Raw genomic sequence first — 26,208 nt, 5'->3', positions numbered from 1 at the left:
CAAGGAGTGTTAGAATAAGTTATGCAAAGGACAAAGATGGGAGTCACCCGGTAAGCCACCTTGATATAATTCATATGAGATTTTCTTCCAAAGTTACTTAAAAGCTCTTTGTCACTTTAAAAAGTTCACCTAGAGCTTAGCATAAAACTGCAAAAAATTATACATTTGCAAAAAACATTCACCTACCTATTTTTGACAGATGAGATTTACTATGTAATCTCAATGAGGTAGACAGCATGGCCTAGAGCGCTGGTGACAAATTCAAATATAAATGGGAGGCACTAAATTAGACATAAGGATCCCTGCAGGCTGACTTCATTTTAAAATGTAGTATTATCTATGTGTTTTTTAAAATATAAGATTTAATTTTTTCCCAACTACATGTAAAAGCAATTTTTAACACTGATTTCCTAAGATTAAGTTCCAACTTCTCTTTCCCTCTTCTTCCTGACAGTAGGCAATTTAATTTCCATTATACATGTGTATAAAATGTAATAATATCTGCATTTTATTGTAGTTTTGCTTTCCAAATACATTTTCATCTGGTTCAGGTTGCACTTAAAGGGTTTTGTAGGCCTCATGCTTCACAGCTCTTGTCCACAGGACAGAAATTTAGGCCTGTATTTATTTAGGAAGATGTAGTTTCAAAACTTCATTTCTGATGGTTCAGCTTCATGGCCTTCAGCAAGTCGGTTAATCTCAGTGTGCTTGGGCCAATCAATACCTTGGGAATTCTGTACTAATGCATAGATTTAGAGATGAAATCACTGGTTGTTCAGAAACCACAGATCCTTTGAGTAATCCATACTAAAGGGGTGTATATATGTAATTATATAACACTGGGTACAAGAATGACTTCTCTCTACTGAATTTTGAAATACATCATTCTTTACTATAAACAAACTAAGATCTTCCACATAATCTGTAGAAGCTACCAAAATTTATTTTAAATGATAGTTATTGAAGACTCCTGACTGCATAACCCACAGGGCTATGGTAAAGGTAATACAGATAAATACAATCTGATATTCTGGAGAAGACAAAAAAAAAAACCAAAATACACCATATGATGAAGGAATTACAAGGGAACAGTGACAACTGAGTGAAAGGGAGTAAGGATACAAAAACAAAAAAATCCCAGGAGTTACTTTCATATAGACTAACTTTCCTGACAATCTGAGATAGAATAATGATTAAATTCATCCCCCCCAAAAAGAATGTTGCATCCTTTGAATTCGCTGACATTTTAAACAGATCATTAAAAAGGACTATTTGAGTAGCAAACTAATAAAAACTCCCTGAAGTCATCCTAGGACTTATTTTTAAGCCTGAAATATACTTTTCTTTGTTTTTTAATTTACCTTTTTGCTACCAGAAGAGCTTTTCTCCATTTTGTCCATTTTAATGGAATCGGTGCCTTTGTCTTTGCCTGAAGACTTAGATTTGTTTTTTTCCTTCTCATTTGAACGAGGAGAATCTGATGGACTTTCACTTTTACTATGTTTTGAAGCACCAGCTAAAATTGCAAAGAAAATGATGAAAGCCCTTTTCTATTCAGTCTTCAGTCTGGGGATGCTCACAAATGAATTTGAAAAATCTACCTACTTGTTCCATTTTCCTCTTTACGCCTCTTGGTGGAGTCCTGGGACACTTCACGGTCATTGTTTGAATGATCCTAAAGCAAAGATGAATTATGGTGTAAGCATATAAAACTTGTGACAAGCTATCAATAACAACTAGTACTCTATCCTAGTGTTTTCACTTATTAGAATTGGCTTTTTAAATTATTAAAGCCAATATTGACTTACTAAGCTGAAGTTCCTTGTTGCCAAGTATAAAAGATTAAAAGTCCTGAAGTGTATTTTAATACAACACAATGGCTATTCCACCAATTTAAAAAAAGTAAATGACTTATGAGACAAAGCAATTATTTTTAAGCTCTAGTTATATGTCGGTTTTCCAAAATAGGTTTTTAAAAAGGTCACTAACCCTTTTCCGCTCTTTCCTGTCCTTGTCCTCTTTCTTCTCTCTCTCTCTGGATCTTTCCCTTAACTTGTCCAAATCTTTCTTTTCCATTTCTCTCTCCTTACTCTTGGACAGTATTGGAGTAGTGTGATTAATGTAGTGCTGTGAAATTGAAGAAATATTGCTAAAGATTAGAGGTTCCCAGTATTTTTAAAAAAATGTAAGTGGAAGACAGCTAGATTCAGAGTTGAAAAATTAAATTAGCCAGGTCTCTAGACTAGAGTAACTGAAGAGAGCCTTGGCATAGATTACCAAAAAGTCTTCAATTCTTAACATTTGACAAGTTTCCATGTAAACTGATTTGACCTACATATATTACAACTAAAGATTGTCATTAACAGATTCTCAAACTAGAATCTTTTTGGTAGTTTTACTTCAAGATGACCATTTGTTGACTTAGGGAAGACCCAGTACACCAATTTTTAAAAATCAATATGAAGATACTGAGTTTTCCTAAACATGTAAAAAGTTAAGGAAGAAAAACTGAACATGGCACATTGATTAAAATATTTAAAATGATTACAACAAGTACAACTAAACCATAAAACAGCTATTCCTCCTCCTGCATGAAATGCCCCCCCCCACAAATGTACAGACCATCTGGCCTCAACTGTATGAAACTCTGAAGTCTCCAGATAAGCATACAAATGGCTGCAAAAGACATTTTTGGTTGCTCTAGGAAACCCAGAAAATCACCCATTAAGTTCAGTCTGGAGAAACAAACTCCTCAAATACTGAAAATGACAATTCATTGTTTCTGCCTTCCTTCTTGCAAATGTACTAAGAAACAAGAAAATAACTAAAAGGCAGACAAGGAAGATGTAGAATCAAAGTACCTCCTATATAAGCTTAAACACAAATAAATAGGACCTGACTTTACTTTTATAATTTAGCTTTCTAATCTATCTATATTTTTAATTATTGGGAAATATATCCAAATGAAAGCCTGTTATTTTATCTAAAAATCATCAGTTTAGAAGTTCAAAAACTCATAAAATGGTACAGTTGAGCATTAGAAAGAAGTGAGTTTCATTCTCTAACACCTTTGAAGATTAGTCATCTATTTTCTGCTCCAACACCTGCAGTAATGTAGGATTCACTAACTCTGCAGATAAGCCATTCCATTTTATAGAGCTCTATTATGATAGTTTCTTTTTAACAAGCAAAACAATTTGCTTAGTTAGGTATAACCTGCATCCACTGGTTCAACTCAAAGGGCTCTCTGGGCTTACATAGAATAAGTCTGATCTCTTCTATATTACAATACTTCAAATATTTAGAAACATATACATTGCTATCTCCAAGTCTTTTCTTTACTAAATACTCCTAATTCTTTCAACTCTTTCTAATATGTTTTGAACCTTTAGTAAAATTCTTCTGAATCCATTCTAGTTTATCAAGACCTATCTTAAAATGTGGTGCACAAAACTGTAAATGATACTCTAGATGTGTTCTAATAAAGGTAAAGTATACTTCCTTGTTCCAGGCACTATAAATTAATCCTAATATATCCTATGACTTTTAGCATCCATCATTTGTAAGCCTGTACTCAACAAAAATCCCCGAGTCTTCCCCCCGCCCCCAACCCAAACCTTCCATTGTAGAATCAATACTGTGTATTGGTTCCAGGCAGAAGAGTGTGGTAAGAATTAGGAAATAGGAGTTAAGTGACTTTCCCAGTCACACAGCTAGTTAGTGTCTGAGGCTATATTTGAATCCAGGCCCTCCTGCTCTAGGTCTGGCTCTCAACTACTAATCCATGAAGCTCTGCCCTACTTCGTCATTTTTAACATGGATGACTGTTAAACCTCTTTCCCTACCCTGTTCCTGCAAAGGAGATTATTTTTAACCTACGTACAAAAATTCATAGTACTTTATTTTCTCTTTCATTTAGATTTAGCCCATTGTTCAAACCCATTAAAATTTTAATGCATCCCTAATTTTGTTGTACATTCTGCTAGCTATCCACTTGGCTTTGAAATATACAAAAAAACTGAAAAGTAGATCATCTGTATCTTTTCAAAAATCTTGTTGATTCCTTTTTTCTTTAACATCAATTATTTACACACATACACTATAACCAAACTACCCTTTGTAACAAAGGGAAATAGTTAAACAGGACTGACAGAGACTATTGTAGAGTAGCATATGCAGCCTAAATACAGAAATTTATTTTATCATCTGTTCTCCAGGACCAAAATAAAGCATTCACTGCAATTAAATAAGTTCAGTTTATTTTTTTTGGTGTTGTTTTTATTTATATTATCAATCTATATCTTTATCCACCTCACTAATTAAAACATTAAACAGAACAGGAAGGATGGAAATCCCAAATGTGTCTCTAGAGACCTTTCTCCCAGTTGATATTTCTCTATCATTTCCAAATGGTTATCAGGGTGACTTTATTAAGATAGTTTGCCTGTACCTTTTGACCCAGCAATCCTCTCCTAGAAATATAAGGGCCAAGTATACTTCCTTGTTCCAGGCACCCATATGTACAAAAACATTCATAGCAGCTTGTTTTGTAGTGGCAAGGAATTAGAAACTAAGAGGTTGCCCATTAATTGGGGAATAGTTGAACAAGTTATGGTATAGGAATATGATGGAATACCATGGTACTGTAAGAAATGATGAAAAGGATGATTTCAGAAAATCCTAAGAAAGTTTGTATGAACTGATACAAAATGAAGTGAACAGAACAAGAAAAATAATAATGTAAACGCAATTTATGAAAGGCTGAAGAAATCTGATCAACACAACGAACCACATTTCCAAAGGATTCATGATGAAACATTCTATCCACCTCCAGAAAGGCAAGTGAAAAGATTCAAGAATGTAGATGGAAGCATTTTTTTTTGCTTGTTTCTTTCTTGGGTAGGGTGAGGCAACAAGTCTAATGGAAGAATTTATTTTGCATGACTACATATATGTGATGAGTTTTGTATTTCTCTTGCTTTCTCAATGGGTGAGAATAAATAAGGAAGAGAATTTAGAACTCAAAATTTAAAAAATTTTAAAAAAAAAAATGTTTGCTGAAATTCAGATGAACTATCAAAATTTGGATTAGACTAGATGTCAACTAAAAAGACCTTGTGAAATTCTATTATTCTCATTTAGCATTCCTTGAACTAACAGTCTAGTGCTTTTACCCAAAGGAGAAATTAAAGAATACTTAACCAAAATAGCTATTCACCAACTAACTTAAACTGCAGGTAATCCAAAAGATAATGGAATAACATGGTAGATGCAATATATTGGGTTCCATTCTAAGCCTTCTTCTCCATCTATAACAGAGGCTTCTTATCCTGGGGGCACATAGATTCCCTAAGATTGACATGGATACATTGATGGGGGGGGGGGGGGGGGGGGAAATCATCTTCAATTTCACTGACATCCAAATAATGCAAAAAAAAAAAAAATTTAAGGACCCTTGCTCTGACTTTTTTCTCCACTTGGTAATCACATCAACTGCCAAGGGTTTTGCTGCCTATGTTCTGATCCTATATATCTAGTTCCAGTCTCTCTCATCATCAAAGATCTACTGGACATTTCAAACTGACATCTGACATTCAACATGTCTAAAACTGAGTTTATTACCTTACCCTCAAACTATCCCCTCTTCCAAACTTCCATACTTCTGGCAAAGATACTGCCATATTTTCAATGTTTAAGGTTCATAATCTTGGCCTTATCCTGGATTCCTCATTTTGCTTCATCCTACATATTTCAATTTTGCCATTTCTACCTTCACAATATAATTCACATTTCTCACACATTTCAATATATCCAACCTCTTACCTCAAGCAACTACAACCTTAATTTAAGCCTCTCACTTAAGAGAACAATTAGGATGCTCTTATAATAATCACATACTGCTGCTGCCAAAGGAATGGATCTGATCACGTGACTCCCTTACTCAGCCAACTTCATTGGTTGCTTCTAAAATAAATATAAACTCGTCCCATTGTCTAGGGCCCTTCTCCCAAGTAACTTTATATTAACTATTTTGTATGTACAAGGTTTATATGTATTTACTAACTTTCTATTCTGTATACATTTTATGTGTACTTTTTTGTCTCTACAATTAGAGTGTGAACTGGATGAAGGGATTAACAAGCATTTAATAAAAAATTGCTAACTGATTACAAGCAAAGAGTGCAAAAAAGATTATACAAGAAACAGGACTAGAAAAGAAAGTGGGCTAGTTGTATATTATGAGAGAGGGATAAGAGAAGGCCAACCTAGTTGCTACAATAATACCCAGGTAACATTAAAGTCAGTTCATCCATAGGCATTTACTAAGTGCTTACCTTACTACGTGCCAGGCACTGGGCTCAATTCTGGCAACCACTCCACCCAGAATGTAAATTCCTTGGGGAATGAGGACTGTTTTGCTTTTGGTTTTGTATCCTTAAAACAGTGCTTTGTACAGAGTAGACATGATCAGTTTTCAAAAAAAAAAATGAAAATCATAATGGCCTAGGATCTCTCCTATTAAACTGTGAAAAGGTACTGTTTTTGCTAGCACTTAGTATAGTGACAATTAAGAAATACCTATTTTTCATAATGAAATATGCTCTCTCCAGATAAAGTTAACAGAAACGTGATTTGTTTTCCCTTTTGTTGGGAGGTGAGAACATAACTAAAGTGGGAGGGGTTTTTTGCTCAACTTATATGTGTGTGTATAAATATATGTGTGTATCCATACATTCATCTCTAACGGGGTTTTTTTTTTTCTCTTGACCTTACAATGGATGGGGGAGAGGAAAGCGAAGGAAAGAAATTGAAATTGAACATGAAATTGAAATTTAAAAAAACAAACAAAAAAAACAACCTATTGACTTTAATCAAAAACAAGATGAAAACATGCCTCAAATAATTAATAAGAGAAATACATATTAAAATAATTCTTAGGCTTTTCCTCACACCTAGAAAAGTGAATGAATGACAAAAAGAGTTCGTGTTGGAGGAACTATGCGATAAGAAGTACAGTATTACATTGCTGGTCAGAGCCATGAAAAAAAAACAATCTTTCTAGGAAACAATATGGAACATTGACCAAAATCAATTAATGTTTGAGACCCTTTGACCCGGTGTTTTGAATGGAGGAAAGATACCACCCTGGGGATTAAAGCTGGGAAATAGGGTGAGGAGAAGAAAGGCCACGTAAACAAAACAGCACATTTCATAGCCACAAAAATCTAGAAAGAGTGTGGATGCCTGTTCTGGGCTGGGCCTGACTCAGACCAGTGTTAGGATTACTGTTGTTCAGTCACATCCAGTTCTTTATAACCCTATCGGGGTTTATTTGGCAAAGATACTGAAATGGTTTGCCATTTCCATTTCCAGCTCATTCTACAGATGAGAAACTGAACCAAACAAGGTTAAGTTTTTCCAGGGTAATGGCTATTAAATAATATCTGAGGCTAGATTTGAACTCACAAAGTTGAGTCTTCCTGACTCCAGGCTCTGCACTCTATCCACTGTGCAACTTAGTGTTGTGGTAGTTTAGAATTAATATTGGAACCAAATAAAAAACTTGTAGATCATTCAACAAAGTTAACAAAAGCCATATAAGAAGGCTATTAAAACAAAAACAAGCATTGAGGATATCCTGAGTAGTTGTTTCAGGCAAGGGAAGATCTCTTGCCTGAGTTACTCCCATTGTAATCTGCCAGCCAATTATCAGAGTGCCCTGGAACTTCCCATGACTATCTTATACAAAAAGACCAGTTGTGTCAAACTAAAATAGAAATAGAGACCACCAAATCATACATAAGGATCCTTACAGGCCACATATGACTTAGTTTTAAAATGAAATGACATCTATGTTTTATTATTATTTTTTTAATGTTACTAAATATTTTCCAATTATATTTTAATCTGGGTCAGGCCACACTCAAGAGTGAGCCTCATGTCTGCAACTCTATTGAAGACAAGAAAGTAATGTTGATAGTCTGAGTTTTTAGCTTGTTGAGCCAACAAAGTTAGGAGTCTCAATATCCTTTAAGCCTATCTTTCAGGAGAAGGGAAGGTTGGAATACTGTTCTAAAACAAGGTCCATCAACTGGGAAATGTCTCAATAAATTGTGGTAGGTGAAGAGAATAAAAAACTATCACACTATAAACAATGGCAATTATGAGAAATTCAGAGAAATAAACAAAGACATATAAACTGGCAACAAAATAAGCAGAATAAATCCAATAATATAAAAATACCAGGGGGCAGCTGCATGGCTCGGTGGATTGAGAGCCAGGCCTAGAGATGGGAGGTCCTAGGTTCAAATATGGCCTCAGACACTTCCCAGCTGTATGACCCTGGGCAAGTCACTTGACCCCCATTAACTAGCCCTTACCACTCCTCTGCCTTAGAGTCTCCAAGATGGAAGGTAAGGGTTTAAAAAAAAATACCACACTGAAGGCTGAACTCTAATAATAATGATTCATATAGGTCCTAAAAAAAGAGATGATAAAACATACCTCCCTCTCTTCTCAGTTAGTTGAGGGATCAGAAGCAAGTATGTTATATATGCTGTCTGACAAGGTCATTTGTATATCAGTTGGCTTTCTTATGTTTCTTCTTTTTTACAAAATACTATAGGGAGGGGCAGCGAGTATTAATGGTTTGCTTGTTTGTGGGTTTTTTTTTTAATTTTAAGAAAAAAGCACGGGTGGGTTTTAATTTATATTGTTAAAAGAGCATACCTACATCAATGAACTGAGATCCATACAAAGTAGCTTTTTGGCATTTTAGGACCAAAAAGAATCCTTACCTACTAGCTAGCTCAAACAACATATAAGTAATGGGAAAATACATTAAGAAGACTCATATTTATAAAACATTGTGCCAAAAAAAATAAAGAACTTCTATTTTTTTAAAGTTATTCACAGAAATAGATGAAAATATTAAGGATAGGAAAATGGAAAACCACCACAGGTAAGAAACAAGCTTTAAAACTATTCATTAGCATTTTCCAGTGGACATTATCTGCAGACTTAGTTCTAAAGAAAGAATTAAGAAGGAAAGAAGCATTAATTAAGTGCTAAAGCATTGTGCTAAGTACTTGACAAATATCTCATTTGATCTTCACAATAGCCCTGTGAAGTAGGTACTATTATTTATTTTACATAGAGGAAACAAAAACAAACAGAAGTTAAGTGACTTGTTGAGGGTACCACAGCCAATGTGTTTCAAGCCCAATGCAAATATCCCCAGAAGTGTCCTTTTCATGTTCTACTAGTGCTTTTTTCACATTTTTGTACGTTTTGTTGGTGATTTCACTGTTGAAAATTACTCCCAAGTTGAAGTGCTGTCTAATGTTCCTAAGCACAAAAAAGGCTGAGATGTGCCTTACATAAAAAATACATGAGTTAGCTAAGTTTCATCCAGGCCTAAGTCATAGAGCTGTTGGCCAAGAAAAAATGTTAAAGAATCTCCAATCCAGTACACATCCATTAGAAGAAAAGAAAAATTCACTAGTCTGTAGGTGAGGCCAATCTAGAAAGTGTTAAAAGCAAATAAGGCTCACAGAAAACTATCTCTGAATATCTCCTAGGAGCAATAGTTCAGTATTCACTAATTCTTCTAGGAAATGGAACTTTAAGTGCTTCATGCTTATAAGTTATGGAAATTAATGTCTGATAGTGAAATGATATATACATGGTTCATGTATATATTGACTATGTCGTATTATATGTAGTTTGACACCAGAATTTAAGCTTTCAATCTCTAGCCTTTAGTAATATCCTCATGATAAAACTTTGTTTAAAGTAAATCATTAAGAAGCAGTATAATTTGCTCAAGATCCTATAGCTAATTAAAGAGCAGAGCTAAGACTCCTTGAAAAGGCCAGTTCTCTTTGCCATTTTTTTAAAAGCAGAAAAATAATGTATATGTATAAGAAGACAGTGAGTGTGTATGTGTGTGTATGTACTTAGCATCACAAATTAGGAGTTGGTCCCACCATTAACTGAGCTGTATGACACTTAATAAACATCTGTATCTATGTCTGTTTCTTCATCTGTCAAATAGTACCTGCCTTATCGACCCCCACAGAGTCACTATGAGGATGAAATGAGATTAAAATGTGAAATTTCTTGGATAAAAATATAAAGTACTACACAAAACTATTTAACTATTAACTTCATTACTTTACACTGGTGACTTTGAGAGAAAACTTTGCTGTTAATCTGCTAAACTTGCCTGGTAAAGTACCCAATAAAACATAATGTGAGATAAATATATATAAGAATCTACAAGATATAAATCTACCTTTACTTAATTTTACAAATAAATTTAAAATAAAATACCCACAATACTATTAACATAATGATAAAAAATATTTTTCTGGATTAACATAATATTTGTACTTCTCTGAAGATGCATTAATTCTTTCAAATAGTCTTCAAGGATAAACTTCCCTTGTTTATCATATCACATCCTTAGAACTTTATTTTATTAAAACCCTTCAAGATCAAGATGTTTTATCTACCCAATTTCAGCACAGCCATTTAATTTTATAGCTACAAATCCAAAGCAGCTAGAGTTAGCTCCAATGTGCAATTGTCCTTCTTTCAAGAGGCTTTCCTAATAGTCTCCCAGAAAGAGAAAGTACTCTTATCAAACTTTAAGCTGAACTTTTAATGCATTAAAAAGCTTAACAAACTACAGTGCTAAAACATGCCCTTGAATAAGATATGCAAGGAGCAAATCATTTCACTATCAGTTGCAAAATTTTAAAGACTATATGAATGATACCAAGGAGTTAATAGTGATAATTTAAATACACGTGAGCTGAAAGACATTTCTGGAAAAGTTATTTTTAATAATTAAATTCCTTAGCCTTCCCATATTACTATTAAGAAAAATGGGGAATGTGGTGGTAAAAGACTATGTATTTGTACAAAATGAGATTACTTGTTTCCTGGGAGTGGTTGGGTCTCTAGAATGGCTGCTCTTTTAAGAACCAGTCAGAGCATTGCCAGTCTGGGATGTCCCAACCCAAAAAAAAATCTGTCTCTAGAAGGAAGTAAGAACGATGGCATATTAAAATGGCTCATTTGCAAAATATTAACCCATTTTAGTGGCAAGCTCATAATATTAAATATATCAAAGTTTAATATACTTTTATATGTGTGGGCATATTTTCATATCAATCCTAACATATGTACAACCAAGACAATGCTAGTGCAAATATTACCTCTGCCTTAGTTTAATCACTTATAAAATCAGGATAAAAATAGCCACCTACCTCCAAGTCATTGTGAGAATTAAATGACATAATGTTTGCCAAGTGCTTAGCATAGTGTCTGGTACATATTAGACCCTTAATAAATGTTTATTAGCTTCCCTTTCAATGATAGAGGTGAGAAATAAGGTGTCTATTAAACACCGAAATAAAAAACTCTTTTGTATTCTCAGTCATCTAAGCCAGCATGTTGGGTAGATAATTTATAGAGGGTTTAGGAGGAAAAAAAACATGAACAAGAAGGGCAACAAGATGAAAAGGTAAAGACAGACTACAATATACATCAGTGAAGATAGTAGCCACACTGATTTAATCATGAATTGATCAGAGTAAGATGATTTAAAAGACTCAAACCTTTGTCGATGACTCCTTGAGCTCGCTGAGGTTGTCCTGTAGAAAATGAATGGAGATGACAGGTGAGCTGGAATAGTTCTCAAAATCCCGAGAAACTTGGAAGTATGGTTGTAACCTTGAAACAAACCAGCTACTCCTTTTCTGGGAATAAATCTAGTGATGTTATCACGTGAATATCAATATAAAAAACAAAAAAACAAAAAAAGGAAAAAAGGAAAAAGAAAACAAGAGAAAAAACAAAAACAAAACAAAAACAGAAAAAAAACTATGTGAGATATCAAAAGATAAAATTTTTCATGCCCAATTTGACAAGTGAAAATTCCTCCCACTTTCTCCCAATAATTTAATAATATATGCCAATCATTTTCCTCTACCCCCACTTAAAATATAAGCATTTTTAGAGGCTTATGGGTGTGGGAAAAATATTACATCCATTTTTTTCTACTAAAAGTTTAAAAAACAATGGAGGTTAATACTGTGGAAGAAGTCTTATTCCACATGTCCTTTTAAAATTCACTTAAAAGGTAACAATATTTAGTATTCATATTTTTTATTCATCCTATCAAAAATACTTAGCAGTTTTATACTGGGGGGGTGTAAAAAATAATCACGTTTTTTTTCCAAAGTTCATAAAAACAGTGAACCTTATGCCTCCCACAGAAAAAAAAAAAATAGCAATCACGGTATTCCACCACAGTGCTCTTGATGAAGAATTAGTAACTTACAGTTTTAAAGGTTCAACGTACTGCAAATTCAAAGATTCCATGAACTTAGATGATTTAGAATTAAAATTAAACATGGAGCAAGGAATGGCTACCCTGAGTCTTCAAGAAGGCTACACCCACGATTTTGTGCTGCAGTTGAATGCCTGAGGTTTCTCTTTGCTGGGTGGTAGGACTGGATGCCACATCTGCTTTTATCGTAACGCTGGGTTCAACATCTTGGGAACCCAATGGATATAAACAAACCTCCAAGGGAAGACACAACAGAAGCTGCATGCTCACTGAATATATACAACTACAGGAGAACTGATCACCAAGGAGACTTTAAAATGGAACTCCTTTCAAGATTCCTTCTTAGAAAGGCACACATCGGTATGATGCTCATCAAGAAGCCTGATGAATTCAGAGGTATCTTGTTTATCCCGTATCATCCAGGAAGTCTTCGGTACTATATATTCTTCAATATGAATGCAGAAAAAAATAGGCTCCATTCTGTTGCCAAGACTCATTTGCTTGTAGCTACCATTGCACTCCAAAAAAAAGGACTGCTTAAAACAATAAGGCACTTCTGGGTAAAATTTCTCTTGCACTTTGCAAACACTATTTACAAATTTGTGCTAGGTCCTTGAAGTTTTATTAAGAAAAATATGCAACAGAAAAAAAGTCCACCAATACAGACAAGGAATGCATTGTGTAATGCAATACAAAACCTCCAGTGGCTCCAATGAAGGCACAAGACTTGAAGGAAGTCGGGACACTGGTATTCCAAACAGGTGAGCCTAACATGGACGCTGCCTTCCTCAGGCTATACTAACCTTTACTGTTGAGGAATGTGATGGAGAAGAGTGGCTATCAAGTTTGCGGCGTTTTTGTTCTATTAGAAAGAGGGGGGGAAAAAATCACAGTTAGAAAAAAGTATTTCTACTTACTACTTTGTCCAATTACATTTTTTAAAGCCATTAAGTATTCACTTCTTTATTAAAGCTATTATATCATGAGGCACAGAGACCCAGAAGAAATCTAGTAAAATAACAGGATGCAAATATTAATAAACTTGAACTTGCCCCTTTCAGACTCTGATGTTTCTGATCGGGGAACAGGTGACTTCAAGGACCCAGCAACTGGTGTCTTTTCTCCTCCTTTATTATTTTCCTTGGATTTCGTTTCCTTCGCTACATCTTTCTCTCTGGATGGTTCCTTGTCTCTTTCCTTTTCTACAGCTGATTTTGATTCAGTGGTGGTAACAACTGTCTTGAATTTTTCATCTTTAGAAGATTTTTCATCCTTCTTGAATTTTTCCTTCTCCTTGTCAGATTTGGGTGTTTTTTCCTTGATCTCTTTTGCCTTATCATCTTTGTTTGGCCGCTCTTCCTTTGGTTTTTCTTTACCATCTTTACCAAGTGCCTTGGCCTCTGGAGTGGCAGCTGGAGTCTTTTCTTTTTTATCTCTGTCTTTTTCTTTCCCACTTTTGTCTTTGTCATTTTCTTTAGTCACTTTGCTTCAGAGATAAAAACATAAGAGTGAAAAATTAATTCTGACCAATAAAAAGGAAACATCTTCACGTAATCTTACAATTCAAGCAAATGAAAAGTTGTAGGTTGTCTGTTCTTACTGGCGCACACCCCTCCCCCCCCCCATCTAATCTCTAATTTATGTAAAGTACAAAACTTTGATGACTCCAAGGCCAATAGTCTAGCCTCTAGACCAGTGATGGAGAACCTTTTAGAGATTGTGTGCCCTGCTTCCCCTTCCCCAAACCCCTACATAGAGAAGGGAGAAAGTGCTCTCATTGGGCTGCTGGGCATAGGAGGCAGGGAATGTGAAAAAATGTCATCAGGTCTGGTAGAGAGGGAGAGGAGGGGAGCAGCTCCACCCAAGTCCCTTTGCCAGATGATGTGCATGTCCAGAGAGCACTCTCCTTGCCATCTTTGGCACCTGTGCCATAGTTTCGGCATCACTGCTCTAGACTATATTTCTCATCTATCTACATACTCTAAATAACAGACGAATGAATAAATAAATTAAATGAGTGAAAATAAATCTCATAAATCTAGTCCTAGAAGGAAGGCCATGTAATCCAGCTTTGTAGTTTTACAGAGGATGCTACTAAGGCCCAGAGAGATTAAGTGATTTGCCTAAAGTCATACAGATGGTATGTAAACATTAAAGAAAATATTTGAAATCGGGTCCTGACTCCAGGGCCATTGCTCCTTCCACTGAATAACATTGTCATACCTAATCGAAAATAGGTTCAAGAAATTCTTAAATGACAAGTTTACAACAGCGGGTATTAACTGGAAACTAAACTTAATGTATATACATAACTTTAAAGAAACGTTTCTCTGACTGGTCCACCAACCCTGGAGAAAAGAAATACTTGCATGAATAAACAAAAGATATGACTCGGTGTGATAATCAGTGTGCCTAAGGCAAAAGCCACACACCATTCCAAAGCAAAATCTATTAGCAGCTTTAAGATTATACTCTATCAATAATTCCTTATTGAATTATTAAATATGAATTCAGGAATTAATATCATAGAGTGTAATGAGAGCTCCTACCTATTAGAAGCATTGTTCCCGTTATTTGGAGTCGCTTTTGGTGTTGAATTGGCAGCTTTATTGGCAATTTTCACAGCACCCTGAGACTTCTCCTTTCCTTTATCTGAAATAAGAAAAAAAAAATTGGACTTTATATGAAAAGTCCCTATACTTCAGGGGCAGCATTAAACAACATTTTTCCAAGAATATGGCTATAGACAGCTATGAAGCAGCAACAACCTTATAATCTCACACTATGCTTAGATGCTCTCTGCTACAAAGTTGTCACAAAACACCACCACAAATCCACCACGTCAACTTATTAGTTTGTCGAACCAAATGTTTAACCTAATTTGGGGTTACTTAAAATTTTCTACAGAAATGGCATACCAGTCTCCTCAGTAGTGCTTTCTTCCAATTTAGCTGCATTTATTGTGAGTGATGTAGATAGGCCAACACCACCGGGCCCATTTTGTACAGTGGCAGCAACAGCATTCCTTGGGGGAGGATCTTTGTGGTGGAATTCATTTTCAGGTATCATGTATGGCTTTCTACTTTTCAACTGCCCAGAATAGCTGAAATTCGCACAAAGTGTTAAATACACAAACAAAAATCAAGGTACAAAAAAGGGTCTCATTCTACTGTACAACATTTTACCTTTCAAAATATAAACGTTTTTTCCCTCCACCCTCAACCCTAAAATTGCTGAAAGTCTTTAAAGACTTAAGTTTCTTTGTATCCTACTTCTAAAATTTAAAAAACCCTCAAGATATAAACAATGAAACTCAACCTAAAACTGTGTTTTTTCTTTCACTGTTAGATAAAAGCACTGCTAATTCACTTTGTGGTAAAGCTAGATCCTTCCCTCAGCTCCCAAAACCAAGACATCTTATATGACTTTGAAACTGTCACAATGATCCAGTATAAACCAGAAGCTGATAACTGGAAGTGACAATTCTCACCAGCCTGTGGGGATAGGATCTCATAATCTCCCGAAGTAAGTCAGAAGATAAAACGTCACCACTGTAAAACATTTCAAAGTCTTCAACATCCTTCTGTTATCTAATTTCATAAATCACTTTATAATAAGATTGTGTTACCCCATAGCCAATGCATATAGGTCAGGTCTCTTCTCTTTTTCTTCTTGACAGATTTTATGTACTCTTCGTTCCAAAGCCTGGCCCAGGTTCAAAACTTTGGGATACCAAGGAAGTATTTTGGTCAGCACGATAAGAATGTTCCTGATGTGAGTATATTCACCCGTTTCAAGACAATGCACAGATGCCTAAAATACAGATTTTAAGAATTGTGTTGACAATTTAAATCAATACTAAGAAAAATTAAGCCTTTGAAAATCACAACTTGCATTTTTACCTTTGTTAGTTTATAATGCCACTTGTGCACCACATGCCGAAAATTCTCATAGTCTAACTGATCAGCTTTGTTTCCACCATCAAATCCAGTTGCCCGTAAAATTGTAAGGAAGCCTGGATAGTTTCCACATTCCTAAGAAGGGAATCAATATAAAATAAATCAGCTAACATTTATTGAGCACCAACTATTTTATATACCAAAATAAAACTGAAAACCCTGCCCCCAGGGAACTTAAAATCTAGTGAGGGGAAACTGTATGACTGTGTGTGTGTGTGTGTGTGTGTGTGTGTGTGTGTGTGTGTGTGTGTGTGTGTGTGTAAAATGGAAAAGAGATCATTTTGAGAAAAATGCACTAGTAAGTAAAAGTGAAGGGAATTATCAGGGAAGTCTAAGTCTAATAAAGATTCTCTTAGGCAAAGGTGAGGACAAAATACATCAGTCATGAAGAAACAGTACAATGCAAAAGTATAGAGAGAGGAGATAAGAGTGGTATGTGTGTGAAGAACTTTAAGAAAGCCAAGTAGGAATAATGTCCAACAGGGGTAGAAAAGATAAGAAGAGACTGCAAAGGGCCAAATAGAGGAGTTTGTATTAGAGGAGTTTGTATTTTGATCCTAGAGGTAACAGGTAGTCAACTGACTTTACTTAAGAGAGTAATATGGCAGGTAAGACCTACAATAATTTGGGCAACTTTGCAGAGGATGGATTAGAGTGAGGTGCAAAAAAGCCAACTAACAGTCTGTTGAAGCAGTCCTAAATTAGGGAATTAAGCATTTGAGTAAAGAGAAAGGTACAAGTGATCCATATTACGGAGGTAGAAAATGACAAAATTTGACAAGTGATTGGCTGCATAGATACAATGAGAAGTTACGGATGTCCCACATAAAATTGTGAAAATGGGTGATAAAGAGGGTAGTAGTGCTCTTGAAAGGAATATTGAAGTTTGGAAGAGGTGTGGGTTTGGAAGAAAAGATATTTAATTCTTTTTTAGGACATGGTGAGCTTGAGGTGCCTAAAGTACATCCAGGTAAAAATATCTAATAGGGAGAAATAAAACTCAGTTTTCCAAGGAACAAAAAAAAAATGACACTTGGTTATTAAACTATACCATTAAAGGGAAAAATAGATGTCTAAATACTAGATGGTTTTAATATAAAGGTTTTATTCAATGATAGAACTATTGATTAAAAAGATACTATATCTCATTAAAATTGAAGTACCCCACAACAGAAATACCTAATGGGTACTTCAGTGCTCAGTAACATACCATTGACTACATTTAATCAAAATACGTACAAAAACATATGTGCAGTGAAGGAACTATGCTCAGGTTTTCCTATGCCTAAGATAAACCTTAAAATCAACTTGTAACTGAATAAACATTGACAGCTTTAACTACTCATATTACATGTGAAGTTTAAGATAAAATTCATACCTTTTCATATATTGCTCTATCACTATGCCACCTTGTCACAGTTTCTAACATGCAGCAGAGGAATCTTCCATAGCGACTACTTTCATTTTCAGTACAGCTTGCTACTGTATAAATTATATCAGAGAAAACCTGCAAACCAATTATTAAAATATGAAACACAAAATTTGGGATAAAAGCCAAAATTACTTCTCCCAAAAGCCTTTATTCAACTTAATTTTTCCTCTTACATCTTTTGAAATAAAAATTATCATCATGAATCCTAATAAATTAAAGCAGTAATTTGTTTAAATCTAAAATATTTTCCCGTTTATACATTCTCACACCTCCCTAAGCCTCATCATGGCATGTGATGATCCTGGGCTCCTGAAGGCAATTCCTATAAAGCACAAGCACTAGAGAGTCCTCCAAAGTTCACAAGGCTTCAAGTATATACCTAAGCTAGTGCTACTCTCTAAACTAGTTCAACTAGCCCTGGATTTCACCACCATGTTAGAAGAAAGTAACTAACTTTTCAGCAACATCAGTTCCCAATGGCCATCTTCTAGGTAACAAAAGTGTTTCACTACTCTACATCAAAGAGAGAATTGTCAACCCCAATGAAATTGCAGGGGCCTGAAAAGTACTGAAAGATATACTCTTACTCAGACATACAAGAGAAAGGTCATAAACATTTATACAGTACCTACTACATGTCAGGCACTGTGTTAAACACCTTAAAAATAAGATACTAAATCACTTCAGATATGGTCACTCTCCACTAAGAGCAATTCTTTCAAGATACCAAGAAGATGAGAGAACTACAGAGAAACTAAAATTGGCTTCTAACATGATAATATATAGCAGTAATTTGACTATCAAGAGGCACACATTTTTAAGAAAAAGAGAAAAGCATCAATACCAACAGCTGAAAGGAAATTTTGTTTTACTGGTCCTCATACCAACTCTCCCCTGTATGTATGTGGAGGTGCTTTCCATTTTGAGGGAAAGATATGATTTATTCTACTTACAGGACATTAAATATAGATAGGCCCCATCACTAAACTATAAGATCCTGAAATTATGCTAGGAAATTTTTTTTAATAAAACTTGTAAGAAATACTATTCACAGACATATAGGAAGAAACTCAGTTGTAAGATAAAGAACTTACTCTATCATAGCACAAAAGTGTGGAAAAATTAAGAGTTTTCTGCTGATGCACCAATTCTACAAAACGAGCACAGTAAACAGCATCAATTGCTGAAAAAATGCAGCGAGGAAATATACACAACTGTAGAAATTTTGTGATGGTCTCATTTTTTGTAGATTCTAAAAAAGAAAGAGATAAATTAAGTGATATATCCTGCCTTTTCAGTGGAATAATATTGCAAATTTGATACCTATAAAAACTACAGGCTTGCTGTACAAAATACTAGCAAATCCATCATTGGAGTCAAAAATTTATGTGAGGGAAACTCATTAACAGTCAGTACAATCTTCTCCTCTATTTACAGTTTTTCCCCCAAATAAAAAAATTCAAAGAAAAATATAAAGTAAATCGTCATTAATGATGTTTCCCTTACCCATAAATAAACCATTTAAAAAAAAAATCTCACATTTCTGTGAACCACAGAACTGAGATTTTACATTTACAAAATTAATAGCCACAAAAAATTAAACTAATAATGTTAACACAAGAACATGGTACAGGAAGACCCCCTCTAAAATCAGAAAGTCTCTCCTGCAAGTTTAAAAGTAGAGAAAATGCATTTTAATTTCATCAACTTACTTGCTAAAAGCCAGTTATCTTTTTCCAGCTTTAGTCTCTGCAGAACTCTCTGGACATGTTCTATCTGTTTTTTCTCTTCTTCGAGAAGCTTGTCCTGAAGGGCAGTACAACGTTCCTTCTCTTTTTTCTTTTTATTTGGAGGCTAATGGGTAAAAAATAAATAAAAAATAAAAATATTTTATTTTTTCTTTTTTTTCTTCTAATTTTTTTCTTCTAATTATTTAAAATTATCTTTCCTTTTCTTGGTTTTCTAGAAATATTAAGATTACTGCATTAGTGATGCTTTTTTGCAATACCTTCAATTACCACTTCAATGCAAACAGCTCTAAAATCTCTCTCTCCAATCCTGGTCTCCAACAGCCTACAATTCAACCCTAGAGAAGATGCTGATTTCATATCAAATCCAACAGAACCCCAAACTGAATTCATCCCTTGACCCACAAATGGATTCCACTTCCGACATCTTTCATTAATACCACCACAGTTCCCATATCTAAAGTGTGAAAATTCTTTCACTCTTATCTATATATAGTCTTCCATAAAGTCATCACTTCTCTGCTTACTAACCTCACCTTCCTCAACCAAAAAACCTATTTTCCCTTATGGTACAATTTTGCCAGACTAATATTACCAACACACTATTTTCATCATAGCATTTCCACTTTTTAGAATTCATAATGGCTCCCCACCACCTACCATATTATCAAATATAAAACTTTTCTCCTTGGCTCCCAAGACCCTCCCCAATCTGGCTGAATCCTATCTATACAACCACATTATACCTTACTACCCAACATATACCCACCCCCACTCTAGTCAAAGAGATGCCCTCCCTTTTTTTATTTTCTAAATTCTTCAAACTCATCCCCACTTCTTTGGCTGATATGGTTCTGCTATTCTTTCTACCATCTAAAAAACTCGACTAGTTTCTTGCCACCATTTCAAATATTAACAATATTTGAAATCCTAAATCTTCCATTAAGGTAAAGCTGGACTAATCCAGCCTACAACCTTATACTGAACATCTGAATTCCAACTGGGTTTTCTACAGTGTTCCACAAGTATTAGTGCAGTCTTAAGCTATTAAAGCTTTTTTAAAAATTACTTTTAAGCTGATATGGCTTAAAATGTCATTAAGACACTATATGTGGATCAGTAACAGTTGAACACTTAAGTGTTATTTCATTTTTAATTTGCTACCTTTCTGTAAGTACATTTGAATTTCCTTGAGGGGCAGCAGTCTTATTTTGTACAAGTTCTGCATCCCTTAAAAGCACCTAACACAATGCTGAGAAGATAGTGAAATGCTATTGATAGTAACAGCCCCCATGTAGACCATGAAATATATAAATGAAACATTCAGTCAGAAGTATAGAATCACCATAGAAAGATGATATACCCTTAAAGATGATGCATTTTTTCACCTAAAATACTAAGTTTTATCAGTAGTTTTAAATTAACACCATAAAGGAATTACAGTTGAGCTAGCAGAATAAAAACATACCATCTCCTGATTGTCATCAACTGCTTTCATCTGGACTTTCAATTTATTGACTTCTCTTTCATAGCTGTTACGTGGAACTGCAAGGTCATACATTGTCAATGACCAAAATGTGGCATAGAACTGAGGGCTGATGTCATCCCATACTTTTGGCAAATGCAAGGAGACCACTGCCTCATGGACTGGAGCCATCACTAACTCACATGATGTGATATATTTATGAACTTTATGTTGCTGCTTACTTCCCTTCTCAGCTTTTTTAAGTTCATCATACTTTGACTGGAGATGAAAAACAAAACAAATGTTTACTGCAGAGATGAATCTTTTTCCTAGTATATGGATTCATCCTAACATCACTGTATTTACCAATCTGAAAACTAACATTCTACAGACGTTTGGCTAGCTATATCTTCCACAGATTTCAAAATTATAATAATAGCCCTGGACTATGGTGGAATATTCATTTAAATTCTAGAGAACTAGTCACATAAACTTTTCTTTCTGGGCAGCTCAAAGCCCTATTTACTAACACAAACACAAGCAAAAACTTCTAAAAATCAGTTCCAAAAAAAATTAGAAGTATTTTTTAAATATATACTCACTGAAATATGGTGTGCATACATAGGCCTAGACAGGAAAAATGCTGCATCATGAGGTGTGTGGAACTCATTACAAAGCACATCAATTGAAGGCACTCTCTTTATATAATCCTCTGTGCTTAAATTAGATGCTAAAAAGCCACCAAACTGTACCAGAGTATCATGACACTAAATTGAAAAACAAAAGACAAAAATAATTATATAAATACACTATAAGATCCATTCAAACTGAAAATTTCCTTTAAGAAAATTTATTAAATGAGCTTTTAAATTTGACTACTTCACTGAATTAAAAGTTAAATTTAAAACCATTAAATGTCAGAGCAAGAAGATACCTTGGAGGTCAGTCATCTACTCAAATACTCTTACTTCACAGATTAAAAAAATGCCAGGTCTATGAGGTGATGTGTCCTATCCAAAATTGTACAGGTAATCCCAGCTTTGCAATAAAGTAGTCTAACTTTTTTTTTCTTAAAAGCTATGTAAATGCTAGTTTTTATTTCTTAAATTTTATTTTCTTTTTTTCTACAATTACATGTAAAAACCTTTCCCAATCGTTTTCAAAAAGGAATATTGGGTCTCAATTTCTCTCCCTCCCCATCCAAACCCCAAGCTTTTAGTGGAGATAGTAAGCAATCTCATGTAGATTTTAGATGTGCAATCATATACAATATTTTTTGATATTAATCCTTTTGTGGAAAGAAATTAAAAAAGAATAACAAAGAAAAGTGAAAAATATTTGCTTTGATCTTGATTCAGACTCAAGTTCTTTCTCTGGAAAACAGTATTTTTTATCATGAGTCCTTTGGGATAGTTTTGGATCATTGTATTGCAAAAAATACCCAAGTTATTCACAGTTATTTATTGTACAGTGATCCTGTCACTGTGTACAATGCTCTGCTTATTTCACTCTGCTTCAGTTCACATAAAGTCTTTCCAGGTTTTTCTAAGCACTTTCTGCTTGTCATTTCTTACAGCACAATAGGTATTCCATTACAAATCATATACTATGACTTGGCCAGCTATTCCCAAATTGATGGGTATTCCCCCTCTCTTTCCAATTCTTTGCCCTCACAGAAAGAGCTCCTTTAACTATCTCTATACATATGTCTTTCACATTTTTATTTTTTATTTATTTGGAATACAAACCTAGTAAAGTTTTGCTGGGTTAAAGGGTATGCACTCTTTTATGGCCCTTTGGATATAGGTCCAAATTGCTCTACAGAACGAACCTACCAATTCACAATACCCCCAACAGTACACGAGTGCCTCAATTTTCCCACATGCCCTTCAAGTTTTGTCATCTTCCTTTTCTATCATAATAGCCAATCTGATACATGTGCAGTGGTAACTGAGTTGTTTTCATTTGCATTTCTCTAATTAATAGTTATTTAGAGCATTATTTTTTGGTATGACTATAGAGCACTTTGATTACTTTCTGAGAACTTCCTGTTGACATGCTTTGATAATTTTATCATTTGGGGAATAACTTGTATTCTTATATACTCATTTCCCTATGTATTTGAGAAATGAGGCCTTTATTAGACTTGTAAAAAATGTTTTATCTTTATGACTACTGTGTTTTACTTTCCTTCCTATTTCCCCACGTTTAGTTTCTGACAACCATTTGCCCTCATTTCTATCACCTTCTCTTACTTATCCCCTTTCCCCTCCTACTTTCCTGTAGGGTAAACTACCCAATTGATTCTGTGTGTTCTTCCCTCTTTGAGCTAATACAATTCTGATGCTAGTAAATTTCATGTCCCCCCTCCATCTTCACCTTCACTGGAAAAGTTCTTTCATGCCTCTTTTATGTGACAATTTATCCCATTCTATTTTTCTCCTGTTTCTCCCCATGCATTCCTCTTTTTCATACCTATTTTTTTGTTTGTTTCATCCCATCATATTCAACTCATACCCTCCCCTCTCTGTCTGTGTGTCCTCTTTCTAACTGCCCTAATAATGATAAAGTTCTTAGGAGTTACAAGAATCATCTTCCCATGTAGGTATGTAAACTGTAATCTTATTCATTATTTTTTCACTTCTCTTTCCTGTTTATTATTTTATGCTTCTCTTATATTTAAGTAGTCATATTTTCCATTCAATTCTAGTCTTTTCATCAGGAATGTTTGACTGTCCCCTAAAGTTTTGCTGGGTATGTGATTCTTTGTTGAAGTCCTAGATACTTTGCCCGCTAGAATACCTTATTCTAAGCCCTCTGATCCTTTTATGTAGAAGCAACTAAATCTTATGTTACCCTGACTGTATCTCTACAATATTTGAATTATTTCTTTTTAGCAGCTTGCATTATTTCCTCCTTGACCTGAGACTACTGGAATTGGGTTATAATATTCCTAAGAGTTATCCTTTTGAGATCTCTCTCAGGAGATGATCAGTGGATTCTTTTAATTTCTATTCTACTCTCTGGTTCTAGAATATCAGAGCAATTTTCCTTGATAATTTCTTAAAAGATGGTGTTTAAGCTCTTTTTTTAAAATCGTGGCTTCCAGATAATCTAATAATTCTCATATTATACCCCCCCCCCAGATTTATTTTCCAAGTCAGTTATTTTTCCAATGAAATATTATACATTTTATTCTATTTTTTTATTCTTTTGACTTTGATCTTTTCTTGATGTCTCATGGGGTTATGAGCTTCCACTAGCCCAATTCTAATTTTCAGAGCATTATTTTCTTGAATGAGCTTTTATACTTCCTTTTCCATTTGGACGATTCTACTTCATAAAGAGTTCTTTTGCTCAATAAATTTGTGCACCCTCTTTTTTCATATGGTCAATTCTACTTTTTAAAGATCTTTTGTAATCTCCTTCTGAGCAGTTGTCTTAACACTCACCCCCCCCCCCCCCCCCCACTTTTCCCCTTTACTATCCGTGGCCAAGAGCTTCAGGAGCTTTTACTGCTGATTCAGCTACACCTAAGGCCCATTGTTGTGGTTGGGCCTACTTTGGCATGTTGCTTTGCATTCCACTTCCACTGTGGGGCACTAAATCATTCATGCCGACCTTTTAAGATGTTCTGGACTGAAAAATTCTTTCCCCTTTTTATTTTATGGGCTATGCTGCTCCAAAATTTGTTTTGAAGCATTATATAATAGTTTTTGGAGGGTAATTTGGTAGAGATAAGGAGGGGCTTCTCCACCATCTTGGATCCAATGCTCAACTACTCTTACTTCTAAACTAGTGTTAAGTCTAATTTTGTGGCAGAAATAATTTACCTAGATCATAACAGAAATGTCTTAAGTTTTAGAAAAATTTCTTTAACTACATAGTCTCCTACTCCTAGCCTATATTATAGATTTGCTTTCTAAATGCAGTTCCTCCTCCAACTATGAGATACAATCATTTGGCTTTCAAAGTATTAACACATCAAAACTGTGAATTTTAAAACTATTCCACCCTAATCAGATCATTCTTTAGAAGATCTGATTTAGCTATTTCCTGATCAAAAACAATGGAGATACTTGGAATAACAGAATCAGGTCTTGGAAAAACCACATTCTCCACCCTACTCAGTTTAACAAGATTTTGAAAGGTCTGCATCAAACTCAAGATTCAATTATCTTTGGAGATGGCCTTCAACAGACAGGTGCAAAAAAAGGAGAGACCTCTGGGCTGTCCTAAGTCAAGCTAAGTCCTCATTGGTACAGATGAGATGCAGAAAAGTGATGTAAAAACGTCCATAGATAAGGCATGTCAGTTTCTGCCTCTCTCTCTCTTTCCCTGGAGAGACGACTCTGGCTGGCAGCATGCTAAGCATGGTGAGTTTGCCCTGGAGCCGATTTCAGGTTCAGGCATCTTAGCTAAGCCTCTTTGGAGGTCAAGCTGATTCTTTCCTCCTTCACACTCAAACCCTTACTTTCTAGATCTCCTATCTTCCTGACCAGTACTAGTCCCTTCCTTCCTCCTTCTTCTTAAAATCTTCTCTACTATATCAATTAAACCACCATAAAATTTGGCAACTGACTTGGGTATTTTATTATTTGGGATTTCCCTTAGAGATCACTTTTTTCAGCCTCAACCATAATTTCACCCTTTACAAAACCTAGAAATATTAAAAAGATAACCACCATAACTATACCTGAGTCTGAGATTCAAAATAACTGAGCAACTAGATTTGAAATCTGATCATGAAAACAAACTAAAATTATAGACATTAGTTGTAGAACTTCTTTTTAGGTAAAAACCTATAAATATTGCAACTCTCCTAAAAAAATTCTACCTTCTACTCAATCTGCTACATTATCAAATCCTTAAAAATATCACATATTATATATGAAGTCTTTATTTTATTAAATAAAGATTAAATAAGCATGATCAATCTAACCATGCACAAGTATGTAATATTTTTTTTTAGTTTTTATACTCCACATTTATTAAGTATATTAAACACTTATCAAAACATACAAACCACATTTACTTACCTGGTCATATAATTTTCCCACCAGCTTTAAGTGTTTCTCTCCTCCTTCCTGAAAAATGACACCATTTCTCTGTTGAGCCATAAGCAAGCATAGAGGAAGAGCAAGATCATGGTCCAATAATGCATCCTTTAGCCTCTGAGAGGATTTTTTAGTGTTTCTGATCTGTCCAAAGTAGCCACCCTACACCCAAAAAAAAGTAGTAAG

The 26,208-nt window shown here is 34.7% G+C and overlaps 1 protein-coding gene across 7 annotated transcripts in view; it reads right to left on the bottom strand.

Annotated features, from left to right (window-relative positions):
* The window catches only part of THOC2 (THO complex subunit 2), an 89,045-nt gene that overhangs the window by 4,330 nt on the left and 58,507 nt on the right, over positions 1 to 26,208 (bottom strand). For 3 of the 7 annotated variants that reach the window (XM_056808981.1, XM_056808980.1, XM_016426630.2), the window contains 16 exons: positions 26,005 to 26,184; positions 21,568 to 21,732; positions 20,969 to 21,244; positions 19,465 to 19,606; positions 18,847 to 19,004; positions 17,699 to 17,827; positions 16,264 to 16,395; positions 15,990 to 16,174; positions 15,280 to 15,464; positions 14,911 to 15,013; positions 13,414 to 13,847; positions 13,165 to 13,223; positions 11,628 to 11,663; positions 1,990 to 2,127; positions 1,606 to 1,675; positions 1,362 to 1,516 (listed from right to left, as the gene is read on the bottom strand). In XM_056808981.1, the coding sequence (XP_056664959.1) occupies positions 1,362 to 1,516; positions 1,606 to 1,675; positions 1,990 to 2,127; positions 11,628 to 11,663; positions 13,165 to 13,223; positions 13,414 to 13,847; positions 14,911 to 15,013; positions 15,280 to 15,464; positions 15,990 to 16,174; positions 16,264 to 16,395; positions 17,699 to 17,827; positions 18,847 to 19,004; positions 19,465 to 19,606; positions 20,969 to 21,244; positions 21,568 to 21,732; positions 26,005 to 26,184 (2,547 nt within the window). Of the gene's footprint in view, positions 1 to 1,361; positions 1,517 to 1,605; positions 1,676 to 1,989; positions 2,128 to 11,627; positions 11,664 to 12,352; positions 13,224 to 13,413; positions 13,848 to 14,910; positions 15,014 to 15,279; positions 15,465 to 15,989; positions 16,175 to 16,263; positions 16,396 to 17,698; positions 17,828 to 18,846; positions 19,005 to 19,464; positions 19,607 to 20,968; positions 21,245 to 21,567; positions 21,733 to 26,004; positions 26,185 to 26,208 lie in introns of those variants that run through there. The other 4 variants (XR_008914559.1, XR_008914560.1, XR_008914558.1 and 1 more) reach the window with 4 other exon arrangements.

The sequence above is a fragment of the Monodelphis domestica genome, chromosome X (genome assembly GCF_027887165.1).
Source record: "Monodelphis domestica isolate mMonDom1 chromosome X, mMonDom1.pri, whole genome shotgun sequence".
In the NCBI taxonomy this organism is placed as follows: domain Eukaryota; kingdom Metazoa; phylum Chordata; class Mammalia; order Didelphimorphia; family Didelphidae; genus Monodelphis; species Monodelphis domestica.
Note: the sequence above shows the minus strand (reverse complement) of the source record. Positions and strands in the feature narration are given on the sequence as shown.